The 14,768-nt window shown below is 46.9% G+C and overlaps 1 protein-coding gene across 4 annotated transcripts in view; it reads left to right on the forward strand.

Annotated features, from left to right (window-relative positions):
- St3gal3 (ST3 beta-galactoside alpha-2,3-sialyltransferase 3) overlaps positions 1–14,768 on the forward strand; it is a 205,967-nt gene that overhangs the window by 25,718 nt on the left and 165,481 nt on the right. For all 4 annotated transcript variants that reach the window (XM_085839036.1, XM_021161382.2, XM_021161385.3 and 1 more), the window contains exon 2: positions 1,962–2,106. In XM_085839036.1, coding sequence (XP_085695162.1) covers positions 1,992–2,106 — 115 coding nt within the window. In that variant the 5' untranslated portion in view covers positions 1,962–1,991. The remainder of the gene's footprint in view (positions 1–1,961; positions 2,107–14,768) is intronic.

Genomic DNA, 14,768 nt, shown 5'->3' on the forward strand with positions numbered 1-14,768 from the left:
GAGAATGGGTTCCAGGCAGGCCCTGGGATGGGAAATGAGGTGGCGTTCAGAGGGTGCCTGGTGCACAGGGCACTGGTGAGACTGAGAGAAGCAGGGCAGCCTGAAAAGTAGCAGGGGCTTACCCTATTGAGCAGAGTTTAGAATGAACAAGAGATTGTTAGCAGAAGATGCCTGCCTCCCTATTGCTGGAGCCAGTGAATATGTTACCTCACTTGGCAAAGGGTCTTTCTAGATATAATGAAGATTATGACCCTTTAAAGAAGGCAGTAAAGCCTGGATTATGTAGACAGGTCCAAGGTAGTCATAGGAGCCCTGAAAAGTGAAGGAATTTTTCCAGCTGAAAACAGAAGCAAGCTGCTACAGAAGGACAAACTGGAGAGAGAGAGAGAGAGAGAGAGAGAGAGAGAGAGAGAGAGAGAGAGAGAGAGAGAGAGAGAGGGGCATAGCCTGCAGGACTGATGGGGGCCATGGAGAAAGCTGGAGAAAAACTGCAGGAGCAAAGACTGGTCCTTCCTGCATGGGAGCGAGCCGCAGGAAGGAGATTCGGGCAGCAGCTGGAGTGAGCATGGACTCAGGCTCTTCTCGGGAGTTTCTGGGCAGGGCGCAGCCTGTGACGCACCAAGCAGAGCTACTCCGTGGTGGGGGTGTTGGCCTCTAGGACCCTGAGATAATAAATGTGTTTTACTGTAAACTGTTTAGTCTGCCCCGACCTTGTTTTAGCAACAGAAGAAAATGAATCCAAACAGGTTTGAGCGTGGAAGTAACATTTCAGATCTTATGTTAGAAATGACTCTGAGCTGGGAGTGGTGGCACGTGCTTGAAGCCTCAGCCAGCACCTGGAGGCTGAGACAGAAGGATTATAGCTTTGGGGCCAGTCTGGGCTACACAGGCCACGATCTAAGTCAGCCTAGGTCTAAGTGTTAGAGACCCTGTCTTGAAAATTTGAAGCAGAACCAAATAACGGTGCTCTGTGCCAAATGGATACGGAGAATAAAAACGGATTTGTCCGAACACAGTGCCAGTGTGACTAGGGCAGTGACGGTGGGATGGCATGTGACAGTGTGACGGTGGGATGGCATGTGACGGAGGAGTTCCTTGAGGGCTGGAGAGACGGTTAGTGGTTAACAGTGCTTACTGCTCTTGCAGAGGGCTGAACTTTGGTTCCCGTCTCTCAGCTACCCATAACTCAAGCTCTGGGGGATCTGAGGTCCTCTTCTGGACTCTGGAGACACAACACGTATGTGTATACAAATCCCACCATACATGCAAGTGTACACATAATTTTATGAGGGCTAGAGAGGTGGTTTAGTGGCTACGAACATGTATTGCTTTTTCTGGAGGATCCAGATTGAGTTCCCAGCACCTATGCTGGGCTGCTCACGACTGCCTGTGACTCCGGCCAGCAGAGGATCTGACACCCTGGTCTGGCTTCCCTGGCACCTGGCTGCATGTGGTGAGCATGCAGGCATGTAGTACACCCATGAATAAACACACGAAAATCTTTGAAAAATCTTTTTCTAAGAAATCAAAAGGCTGGAGAGCTGGCTTGGCCATTGAGAACACTTGCTGATCTTGCAGAGGATCCAGGTTCGGTTCCCTGTATCCACATGGCAGCTCCCAACCATCTGTGCCTCCAGCTCCAGGGGATCTGATGCCCTCTTCTGGCCTCTGCTGGCATCAAGCACACACATGGTGCACACGCATACACACATGTGTATGTGACAAAACACTCAATACACATGAAATCAAAATACATTTTTACAAAACTTATTTGAGAGCTTATAATCGCCAGAAATCTGCCGTCCACAGGAACAAGGAGAGGACATGTATGTCTAGAAACGTCCCCCGAGTGCCCTGCTGGGATCAGTGAGTGTCATGCATTTGGAACGATCTTTAGAGTTTCTTCACTATGCGGAGGAAGACTGCTTAATATCTTACTGGCTTTTCCTGTTTGTTTTTAGGTCATGTAGGAAATTGTGAGTCATGTGAAGATGGGACTCTTGGTATTTGTGCGCAATCTGCTGCTAGCCCTCTGCCTCTTCCTGGTCCTGGGATTTTTGTATTATTCTGCCTGGAAGCTACACTTACTCCAATGGGAAGACTCCAGTAAGTATGGTCACCGTAGTTCACCCTTTACCATGCAGCTGCAATTCCTGCGGGACGGAGGCATAGAAATCTCCCGCCGTTCTAGTTGCTGGGGCCTGAGACCTTTGATGCTTCCCCTTCCCCCCAACCCCTTAAATCTGCATGCTGTGGCAAATCTCCGCTTCCTTTCCGAGCCCCGTGAGCATGTGCCGCTCTTCACGTCAAACCTCAGACTGTACCCGCATTTCTAGTTCCCGAAGGCTCTCATCTCCTTTGTTAGTAAGGTGTCCCGACCCTTACTTCTCACCTACTGCCTTGGGTTGGGTGTTGAAGCTGGTTGGTTTCTCGGCCCCCAGAATTCCACCTTTACTTTTTCCTTGCACTTTCAGTTTGATATTGTCTTTGTTTTATTTTCCCCTGAGGAGACGTTGTCTCCTTCACCTTTGCAGCCCTTTGGTTTTGTACTCACACCTAACTAGAGTACCAGGAACCCAGCAACCCCCAACCCCTTCCCTCCACATGAGCCTCTGGTCTCAGGTGTGACGTGGTATCTCCCTTGTGTTCCCCAATGTCCTCTGAGTCACAGGCACGCAGTTGATGTGATGGCATTACTTGTCACCTGTCATTGTACACTCTATTTTTGGCTGTAGCTTGAAGCATCACATAGGGAACTCCTCACGGCTCTTCTTTGGTTATTTTGTTTAATCTTAGCCCGCTGTAGGGGACACTGTGTTGCCAAATCTGATTCCCACTGATGTGTGAATCAAGGCCAGTTGTATCTTTCCGGAAAGCTCCTGGGCTTCAGTGTAGAACTGGTCTATAGGGTAAGGTCAGTCTCCAGGCTGAGGGTAAGCTGAGGCGGAGGAGCACAGCTGGTGACTGGTCGCCGCTAGACTGAGGCCCTAACAGAGAGCTTTGCTGGGTGGAAGATCGGTGTTTGTCACGTGATCTGAACTATATGCATATTTTAAGCTGAGATTTAAAATACTGTGTTAAATCTTTATTGCGTTGTATAGATTGTGCCTCTTAAATGTTCAGCTTGGACCTGGGCTGGGACTGGGGCTCAGTTGGTAGAGTATTTACCTAGCATATACAAAGCCCAACACCAAACACAACTGGGCATGGTGCTTCACACCTGTAATTCCAGTACTCAGGAGGTGAAGTCAGGAGGATCAGAAGTTCAGGGTGATCCTTGGCTACATAGTAAGTTCAAGGCCATCCTAGGCTACCCAAGACTCTGTTTAAAAGAAAAAAAGTCTAGCTTGCAATTATCACTACTTTGTATTTCAAGAAGTTACTCAAAGTTCTCTGCCTTGATTTATTTTTAGAGTTAAAGTTGAGTGTTCCAAGGTAAGGAGCATCCGCATCAGACAGTGTAGAATTCTGAATGGTGACTCTGTGTCAGTGGAGAACATGTCCAAGAAACAGAGCCCCCCTCCCCCATCGAAGTCATAACTAAGGATCAAATAATATTTTCCTACAGAAGTAAAAAGGAATTTATATTATGGAAGACCCATAATGTCAGGCATTCAGCCAGACAATATAGACATTTTATTTCATCTAATTTAATTCTTAATACTGGTCTGTGAAGATGTCATTAATCTCCATTTTCCAGTTGGACAAACCCCAGCAGTTAATTAATCTACCAGGGTCACACAGTTGAGCTGGAGTTAAGCTCTAATTTCCCATCTTTAAGACCCATTTCATGTAGAAAACTATAACAAATGCTGAAGAGAGAATTTAATTCTGTAATCTACTTGATAAAAAGAGAAAGGGTTCTCAGAGAGGGAGTGAAAAACAAGAGAGAGAGAATAAGGGGAAGGGACAGAGAGGGGAGGAAAACCTGTAAAAGAAGCTGGCCACCCAGCAATCCCGGCACCTGGGAGGCAGAGGTGGTCGGATCTCTAAGTCCCGGACTAACCTGGTCTACTTAGAGAGATCCAGGTCAGCCAGAGCAGCACAGTAAGTCCTGACTCAGAAAAACATAAAGTAAAACAAATCTTAAAAACAGTTATTACAAACAAAAAATAGCATAGAAACTATATGCTGTGGTGCACACGTACAAGCCCAACAGCTAAGTAAGTAGTTTGGGCTCCAGGCCAGGACACTGTTTCAGAGTAGATAAGCTGAGCCTGGTGGCCCAGGTCCTTCATCATAGCTACTCAGGAGGCTGACACAAAAAGAGCAAAAGCGAAAGATCTACGTGGGCTCCACAGGGAGTTCCAGGGCAGCCTGGGCACCTCACTGGGATCTTGTCTCAAAATTTAAAAAACTCTCTTTCCTCTCTCTCTCTCTCTCTGGAAACATGGCTATCAGTAAAGTTGTGGCCTACCATGCAACCCTGGGTTCAGTCCCCAGCACTGCACACACACACACACACACACACACACACACACACACATACAGAGGCACACATACACTCATATACATACATACATATATATGCATACACTCACATACACACATACTCATGCTAACACATATATACATACACTCACATACATACATATAATATACTCACATAGACACATAAACATATACTAACATATACACAATCACATACATATATACACCCATATACACACTCGAGTACACTAACAAACTTCTATACACACAAACACTCACATACACACATATACAAACACACATATATGCATACACTCATATATACACATACATATCACACACATACATTAATGCACATATACCCATACAAACACACCTGCATATACACACACACACTGACATACACGTTTACACACACACACACACAGATACATGCATACTCCCATGCTCATACACACATATAATACACACATATACTTATATACACTCTCATGCACACTTAAACACATACACACATGCATATATATACTCACACACCTACATTCACATGCACACATGAACTGTAGAGTTATATTTATTATTATAATGTAATGACACACACACTTGTTTTTTGCACAGCTATTTTTGTAAATTAATAAGCAAGCCAGCATAGTCCTCGGGGTTAGACAGCTTTAGGCATCTTCCCATTTCATCATTTCCAAGCGGGGATGCAGTGCTTGTGTTTCTCTTTGCCCTGATTGTTTATCTGAGCCATCACTCTGGCTAAAAGGTAGGTGGCTCTTCCCAGAAATGATTCTAGTGTCCTGTTCCATGAAAACTATGCATGTTAACTTAAAGTTCTGTTATTCCTTGTTAGTAAAATGAATCTTGTAGTATTTCTCTCTGCGTGCTAAGATCCTTAAATATTTTTGCCACTGTGTTTAGTAATTATAGTAAGTCCCTTCAGTTTCCTACTTGTGAACAATTGTAACCAGAAAGGCCCTAAATACACGCTGCTGATCTGATTGCTACTGAACATCTTATGGAGCAAGTCAGTTGGAAACTGTGTCTGATATTTATAAAGGACGGGACGGGCTGGACCAAGCTAATGGATGTAGAACATATTACTAAATAAACTCTTAGCTCTCCCTCTTAAAACCAAAATGGAGGGACTGGAGAGATGGCTCAGTGGTTAAGAATGTATTCTGCTCTTCCAGAGGCCCTGAGTTTAGTTCTCAGCACCCACACTGGGTGGCTCACACCCACCTGTAACTCCAGCTCCAGCGGATCCAACATCCCTCTGGCTTCTGCAGTTACCCCTACACACACGCACATCCACACCCACACATAGGAAAAAGAGAAAAGAAATCTTTTCAGGAGGTGACTTGGAGGGCGGCATTTGGCAGTTTTCAACCTTCCTGATGCTGTGACCCTTTTATATAGTTCCTCGTGCTGTGGTGACCCCCAACCATAAAATGATTTTTGTTACTCCTGCGTAACTGTAATTTTCTATATATGAATCATAATGTAGATGGCTGCTTTGCAGAATGCCTGCCACACAGTCCATCAGGGGTGTGACTCAGGCTGAGAACCACTGGGTTAAACTTTCTGCTCCCTGTAGTGATAGAGTAGCCAGTGTCAGAAGTAGCTTTAGCTCCATAAAGAATTGTTCACGCAGACCAAATCAGCTGTGTCAAACAAGGGGAAGGAGCATAGATTTCAGCACCTGTGAAGGAAAACCCTGAGGGAGCCCACAGCCTCTCAGCCTCCTGCTAGGATACCACTGTTCAGAGGTCAGTGTGGGACTGGCTGTGGTGGTTTCTGCTAGTCAGAGAGACCAGGAGCAGCATTCAGGGCATTTGAAACTATGGGAATTTGTGGAGTGGCCCACAGACATCTGTGGGAGGATTCCAGGGAGTCTGAGCTGTCACACATGGGGCAGAAATACCGAGGCTTCTGATCTAGTGCTCTGGCCTAGGATTCCATAAAAGAGGTGGCAGAGCAGGCATGATGGGGGAGCTAGGACACCAGAGACCCTGCCCTGCAGTGGAAAGCTCTCAGCACTGGGTAAACAGCGGAGTCACTGAAAGGCTGTGCCCTTAGGTGTCCACAGAGCTTCTAGCAAGACAGTGTTTGAAGTTCAGGACACCTCAACCTTAGAAAACAACTTGTAAGAAGTTACACATACGTGTGCATTTGTCAATAACTATTACTCCAGTGGAGTGAAAACTTCTGTCTACAAAAAGATTTGGAAACAAATGTCTGTGGCAAATTTATTTGCAATAGGCATGTACAGAAAACACCTTCAAAATCTGTTAGTGACGAGGGAGTACACTGCTGTAGTGATGAGGGAGCACACTGTGCTGTAGTGATGAGGGAGCACACTGTGCTGTAGTGATGAGGGAGCACACTGTGCTGTAGTGATGAGGGAGCACACTGCTGTAGTGATGAGGGAGCACACTGCTGTAGTGATGAGGGAGCACACTGCTGTAGTGATGAGGGAGCACACTGCTGTAGTGATGAGGGAGCACACTGCTGTAGTGATGAGGGAGCACACTGTGCTGTAGTGATGAGGGAGCACACTGTGCTGTAGTGATGAGGGAGCACACTGCTATAGTGATGAGGGAGCACACTGCTGTAGTGATGAGGGAGCACACTGCTGTAGTGATGAGGGAGCACACTGCTATAGTGATGAAGGAGCACACTGCTGTAGTGATGAGGGAGCACACTGCTGTAGTGATGAGGGAGCACACTGTGCTGTAGTGATGAGGGAGTACACTGCTGTAGTGATGAGGGAGTACACTGCTGTAGTGATGAGGGAGCACACTGCTATAGTGATGAGGAAGCACACTGTGCTGTAGTGATGAGGGAGCACACTGCTGTAGTGATGAGGGAGCACACTGCTATAGTGATGAGGGAGCACACTGCTGTAGTGATGAGGGAGCACACTGTGCTGTAGTGATGAGGGAGCACACTGCTGTAGTGATGAGGGAGCACACTGCTGTAGTGATGAGGGAGCACACTGCTGTAGTGATGAGGGAGCACACTGCTATAGTGAGAGGAAGCACACTGTGCTGTAGTGATGAGGGAGCACTGTAGTGATGAGGGAGCACACTGCTGTAGTGATGAGGGAGCACACTGCTGTAGTGATAAGGGAGCACACTGCTGTAGTGATGAGGGAGCACACTGCTATAGTGATGAAGGAGCACACTGCTGTAGTGATGAGGGAGCACACTGCTGTAGTGATGAGGGAGCACACTGTGCTGTAGTGATGAGGGAGTACACTGCTGTAGTGATGAGGGAGTACACTGCTGTAGTGATGAGGGAGCACACTGCTATAGTGATGAGGAAGCACACTGTGCTGTAGTGATGAGGGAGCACACTGCTGTAGTGATGAGGGAGCACACTGCTATAGTGATGAGGGAGCACACTGCTGTAGTGATGAGGGAGCACACTGTGCTGTAGTGATGAGGGAGCACACTGCTGTAGTGATGAGGGAGCACACTGCTGTAGTGATGAGGGAGCACACTGCTGTAGTGATGAGGGAGCACACTGCTGTAGTGATGAGGGAGCACACTGCTATAGTGAGAGGAAGCACACTGTGCTGTAGTGATGAGGGAGCACTGTAGTGATGAGGGAGCACACTGCTGTAGTGATGAGGGAGCACACTGCTGTAGTGATGAGGGAGCACACTGCTGTAGTGATGAGGGAGTACACTGCTGTAGTGATGAGGGAGTACACTGCTGTAGTGATGAGGGAGCACACTGCTGTAGTGATGAGGGAGCACACTGCTGTAGTGATGAGGGAGCACACTGCTATAGTGAGAGGGAGCACACTGCTATAGTGATGAGGAAGCACACTGTGCTGTAGTGATGAGGGAGCACACTGCTGTAGTGATGAGGGAGCACACTGCTGTAGTGATGAGTGAGCACATTGCTGTAGTGATGAGTGAGCACATTGCTGTAGTGATGAGGGAGCACACTGCTGTAGTGATGAGGGAGCACACTGCTGTAGTGATGAGGGAGCACACTGCTATAGTGAGAGGGAGCACACTGCTATAGTGATGAGGAAGCACACTGTGCTGTAGTGATGAGGGAGCACACTGCTGTAGTGATGAGGGAGCACACTGCTGTAGTGATGAGTGAGCACATTGCTGTAGTGATGAGTGAGCACACTGTTGTAGTGATGAGGGAGCACACTGCTGTAGTGATGAGGGAGCACACTGCTGTAGTGATGAGGGAGCACACTGCTGTAGTGATTAGGGAGCACACTGTGCTTTAGTGATGAGGGAGCACACTGCTGTAGTGATGAGGAAGCACACTGCTGTAGTGATGAGGGAGCACACTGCTGTAGTGATGAGGGAGCACACTGTGCTTTAGTGATGAGGGAGCACACTGCTGTAGTGATGAGTGAGCACACTGCTGTAGTGATGAGGGAGTACACTGCTGTAGTGATGAGGGAGCACACTGCTATAGTGATGAGGGAGCACACTGCTGTAGTGATGAGGGAGCACACTGCTGTAGTGATGAGGGAGCACACTGATATAGTGATGAGGGAGCACACTGCTATAGTGAGAGGAAGCACACTGTGCTGTAGTGATGAGGGAGCACACTGCTGTAGTGATGAGGGAGTACACTGCTGTAGTGATGAGGGAGTACACTGCTGTAGTGATGAGGGAGCACACTGCTGTAGTGATGAGGGAGCACATTGCTATAGTGATGAGGAAGCACACTGTGCTGTAGTGATGAGGGAGCACACTGCTGTAGTGATGAGGGAGCACACTGCTGTAGTGATGAGTGAGCACACTGCTGTAGTGATGAGGGAGCACACTGCTGTAGTGATGAGGGAGCACACTGCTGTAGTGATGAGGGAGCACACTGCTATAGTGAGAGGAAGCACACTGTGCTGTAGTGATGAGGGAGCACACTGCTGAAGTGATGAGGGAGTACACTGCTGTAGTGATGAGGGAGTACACTGCTGTAGTGATGAGGGAGCACACTGCTGTAGTGATGAGGGAGCACACTGTGCTGTAGTGATGAGGGAGCACACTGCTGTAGTGATGAGGGAGCACACTGCTGTAGTGATGAGTGAGCACATTGCTGTAGTGATGAGGGAGCACACTGCTGTAGTGATGAGGGAGCACACTGCTGTAGTGATGAGGGAGCACACTGCTGTAGTGATGAGGGAGCACACTGTGCTTTAGTGATGAGGGAGCACACCTCTGTAGTGATGAGGGAGCACACTGCTGTAGTGATGAGGGAGCACACTGTGCTTTAGTGATGAGGGAGCACACTGCTGTAGTGATGAGGGAGCACACTGCTGTAGTGATGAGGGAGTACACTGCTGTAGTGATGAGGGAGCACACTGCTATAGTGATGAGGGAGCACACTGCTGTAGTGATGAGGGAGCACACTGCTGTAGTGATGAGGGAGCACACTGTGCTTTAGTGATGAGGGAGCACACTGCTGTAGTGATGAGGGAGCACACTGCTGTAGTGATGAGGGAGCACACTGTGCTTTAGTGATGAGGGAGCACACTGCTGTAGTGATGAGGGAGCACACTGCTGTAGTGATGAGGGAGCACACTGTGCTTTAGTGATGAGGGAGCACACTGCTGTAGTGATGAGGGAGCACACTGCTGTAGTGATGAGGGAGTACACTGCTGTAGTGATGAGGGAGCACACTGCTATAGTGATGAGGGAGCACACTGCTGTAGTGATGAGGGAGCACACTGCTGTAGTGATGAGGGAGCACACTGTGCTTTAGTGATGAGGGAGCACACTGCTGTAGTGATGAGGGAGCACACTGCTGTAGTGATGAGGGAGCACACTGCTGTAGTGATGAGGGAGCACACTGTGCTGTAGTGCACAGTGGAGCAAGCTCCTGTTACACAAGACAACGTGGGTGAATCCCATAGCCATGCGCCGAGTGAAATAAGCTAGGGAGGAGAGAGTACAAGTCATGTGATTCCATTTAGAGTAAGTTCTAGAAGGGGTTAAACCAGTCCTCAGCTGTAGAGATTACATCGATGGGTAATCTACACAGCGAGCGGATTGTGGGAACTAGAAGAGATTATCTAGGATGATGCAATGCTAAACTTCTTGTTTCAGGCCATACCCTCACAAGTGTATGTATTTGCCAGAAGTCAGAACACCTGCTACTTAAATGTGAATTTTATTTTTATGCATTTAAAAAATAATGTGTCTTAGTAAGGGTTTTACTACTGTGAACAGACACCATGACCAAGGCAAGTCTTATAAAAAACAACATTTAATTGGGGCTGGCTTACAGGTTCAGAGGTTCAGTCCATTATCATCAAGGTGGGAGCATGGCAGTATCCAGGCAGGCATGGCGCAGGAGGAGCCGAGAGTTCTATGTCTTCATCCAAAGGCTGCTAGTGGAAGACTGACTTCCAGGCAACTAGGGTGAGGATCTTATACCCACACCCACAGTGACACACCCATTCCAACCAGGTCACACCTATTCCAACAAGGCCACACCTCCAGATGGTGCCACTCCCTGGTCCAAGGATATACAAACCATCACATTCCACTCCCTGGTCCCCATAGACTTGTTCAAAAACATGAGTCTATGGGGGCCATACTTAAACATAGCATAATGCAAAATGCATTTAGTCCAACTTTCAAAGTCCTCATAGTCTATAGCAGTCGCAACAATGTTAAAAGTCCAAAGTTCAAGGTCTCTTCTGAGATTCATTCAACTTAATTAACTGTAATCCCCAAAGCAAGGCAGGAAACCAGCTGGGCAAACTCCAAACTCTACATCTCCATGGCTGATGTCAAAGCAGTCTTCAGATCTCCACTCCTTTTTCATCTTTGTTGACTGCAACAAACTGCTTTCTCCTGGGCTGGTTCCACCCCCTGTTAGCAGCTTTCCTCAGCATGTATCCCATGGCTCTGGCATCTTTAACATCTTTGAGTCTCCAAGGTAATTTCAATGTTACAGCTTCTTGTTTCAGTGTCTGGGATTCCACTTGATCTTTTGGACTCCTCCTAAGGGCTGGCATCACTTTTCCAGCTCTGCCCTCTGTAGCACTCTAAGCTCAGGTTGATCCACTCCACTACGGCTGCTGTTCTAGGTGATCATCCCATGGTACTGACATCTCCAATACACTGGGGTGTTCCACTCTAACTAGGCTTCACCAATAGCCTCTCCTAGGCTCTCTTCAGGGTGCCAAGCCTCAAATCCTTTGCATGACCCCTTTAGTCCTGGGCCATCAACTACAGCTGAGGCTTCACCTTCTCCAATGGCCTTCCCTGGCCTCACAGTGCTAAGCCTCAGCTTCTCTCCATGATCCCTTCATTCCTTCACAAGCAGTACCACCTGAGTGACTCTTACACATTACCAAGTCCAGCCACAGCATGAGGTACAACCTTGGGTATCTCTGGAACACAGCTTCTTTGTGCTCCCAGAAAACAATTTCCAGATTTCAATTTCATCAATTTCAGTGATGCTGGTCTCTTCTTAATCATTGCTAATGTCTTAGCTCCAGCTAACCAGCATCAATTGTCCCAGTAGTTCCTTCCATTCTTAACTCTAGAGCCAGAGCCACATGTTCTGCCACAAGCTGCCAAGTTCTGCTGCTTACAGGATCTAGAACATGATCCCCTTGTACTATTACATTAACACTGGCTTTATGTTTTCTAAATCCTTCACTGCCTAAGCTTGGCTATCCTGGTTCTTGCTCTGTAGATTGACCTTGAATGCAGAGATCAGCATGCTTGCCTCATGGGATTAAAGGTGTGTACCACCATGCCTGGATCTAATTTAGCTGGGTAGGATCTTGCCCCAAGGTCCCACTCCCTTAATCTGTTATCTCCTAGAACACAAGATTTTGCTCCATTTCACTTCCTGGTACTCCTTTAATACTCGAACCATGTATTTTATATTTTGCCTTTCTAAGCTTGCTATGCTTGTTCAAACTTCTCTTTGTGAGACTTAACCAGAGAACAAAGTCTCTGCTGGGCTTTTCTGAAACTTCCTTTGTCAATGCAATTAATGCAATTAATCCAAGTCTCTTCACCTTAGCCTCAGGCAAACTTTTCAGACTAGGGTAAAAAGTAGCCACATTCTTCACCAAAATACCACAAAAACAGTCTTTATGCCACATCCTGAAATTCTTCTCCTTTGAAATCTCTTGGGCCAGGTCAACACAGTTCAAATTACTCCCAGCAACAAAGTCTTCCATATTCCTACTAGGATGACCCATTAAGTCCCATTTAAAGCATTCCACTGAGTTCCAAATCCAAAGTCCAAAAATCTACATTCTTTCAAATAAAAGCATGGTTAGGCCTATCACAGCAATACCCCACTCCCAGTACCAACTTCTGTCTTAGTTAGGGTTTTACTGCTGTGAACAGACACCATGACCAAGGCAAGTCTTATAAAAAACAACATTTAATTGGGGCTGGCTTACAGGTTCAGAGGTTCAGTCCATTATCATCAAGGTGGGAGCATGGCAGTATTCAGGCAGGCATGGCGCTGGAGGAGCTGAGAGTTCTATGTCTTCATCCAAAGGCTGCTAGTGGAAGACTGACTTCCAGGCAACTAGGGTGAGGATCTTATACCCACACCCACAGTGACACACCCATTCCAACCAGGTCACACCCATTCCGACCAGGTCACACTTTCAGATGGTGCCACTCCCTGGTCCAAGGATATACAAACCATCACAGTAAGTATGCTTCATTAAAATCTTTATTTTTAAATAAAGAGTTTGGGCTAGCAAGATGGCTCAGTAAGAAAAGGGGCTTGCTGTCAAGCCTGGTGACCTGAGTTTGATTCCCAGCACTTATGTGGTGGAAGGAGAGAACAGACTCCTACCGTTTGTCCTCTGACTTCCATGTGTGCACCCCAGCAAGCTTGTACATGCACACACATACACACAAAATGAGAAAATGTAATCTTTTTTCAAAGATTTATTAATACTATTATTTTATATGTATGTGCATTTTTCTGCATGTATGTAAATGTGCCTGTTGTTCACATTTGTCAGAAGAGGGCATCAGATGCCCTGGTACTGCAGTTACAGATGGTTGTGAGGCACTGTGTGGGTGCGGGAAACAGAACCCTGGTCCCCTGTAAGAGCAACAAGTGCTTTTAATTGCTAAGCTGATCTCCAGACCCATTAAAAAAAAAAAAAAACTGAAAAAACAAAAGAAAGTAAAGCAAGAGATGTTTACCCTTCTAGCCTTCAGATCTCTTCTCAGCCACACTCAGTCAATGGGGCACTGACACAGGAAGAGGTCAGTGGGACTGCTGCCTGCAGGGAAGAGGCGTAAGAAGCAGGAACGTTCAGATCTAAGGGCAAAGATGGACTATCCTTCTTTAGTTTCAGACAATGCCTAATCTAGTCAGAAAAAGTCACGTTACATCCTTCTTATATATCACACAAAACTCAATCAAAGTTATAAAGAATATAATTTCCTGATCACGGTGGTGCACGCCTTTAATCCCAGTACTTGGGAGGTAGAGGAAGGGATCTCTGTGGGTTTAAGCCCAACCTGGTCTATAGAGTGAGAAGCCCTGTCTCGGAGGAGGAAAAAAGAGGACGTCAGATCCCCTGGAACTAGAGTTACAGATGGTTGTGAGCTACCGTGTGGGTGCTGGGAATCAGACCTGAGTCCCCTGTAAGAGCAACAAGTGCTCCAAACCATCTCTCCAGCCCTCATACTTACGAGTTTTAACACACATGCTGTTTAATCGGGTTTTACTTGCCAAAGAAAGAAAGCTAGCAGCAGTTTTACGTCCTAAAGAAATGCAATAACAAGCTAAGACAGATGCACCAGTGTCTACCCGCATTGTTTTACAAAGATGAAAGCAACCAAAAATACTGGTGGACACAGAGCTGGCTGGTCAGCACTGCATCGTAGCCTATGCCTGGTGGACACAGAGCTGGCTGGCCAGCACTGCATCGTAGCCTATGCCTGGATTCCACTAGCCACACAAACAGGTGAGGTGAATGAATGTACCAACACAAAGAGGATTAATAAAGATGTCTATGCACATGCATACCCTGGAATGCACACAGTGCACATCCGTACAGAAGGGCAGTCTTTGGCAAGAAGCCTGAAATCAGCAGCAGGAAGCATCTATTGGCAGGGTGGTCCTCACAGTCCACTTGTCAAGGCTTTGGCATAAATGCACGTGTTCATATTGCTGTTCTTCTCTCATGGCTCTCATGATCTGGCCACCCTTTGAGAAATTTTTAAAAAGAAACTTATGTATAAGGGTGTGTGCCTGAGCGTATGTACATGTGTGATATGCATATGTCAGTTATAGGTGTGAGTTCCTGTCGGGGTTTGAATAAGATTGCTAGTCATAGGCTCATATATTAGA

The sequence above is a fragment of the Mus caroli genome, unplaced genomic scaffold (assembly GCF_978045245.1).
Source record: "Mus caroli unplaced genomic scaffold, Mus_caroli_1 scaffold_6, whole genome shotgun sequence".
NCBI lineage: Eukaryota > Metazoa > Chordata > Mammalia > Rodentia > Muridae > Mus > Mus caroli.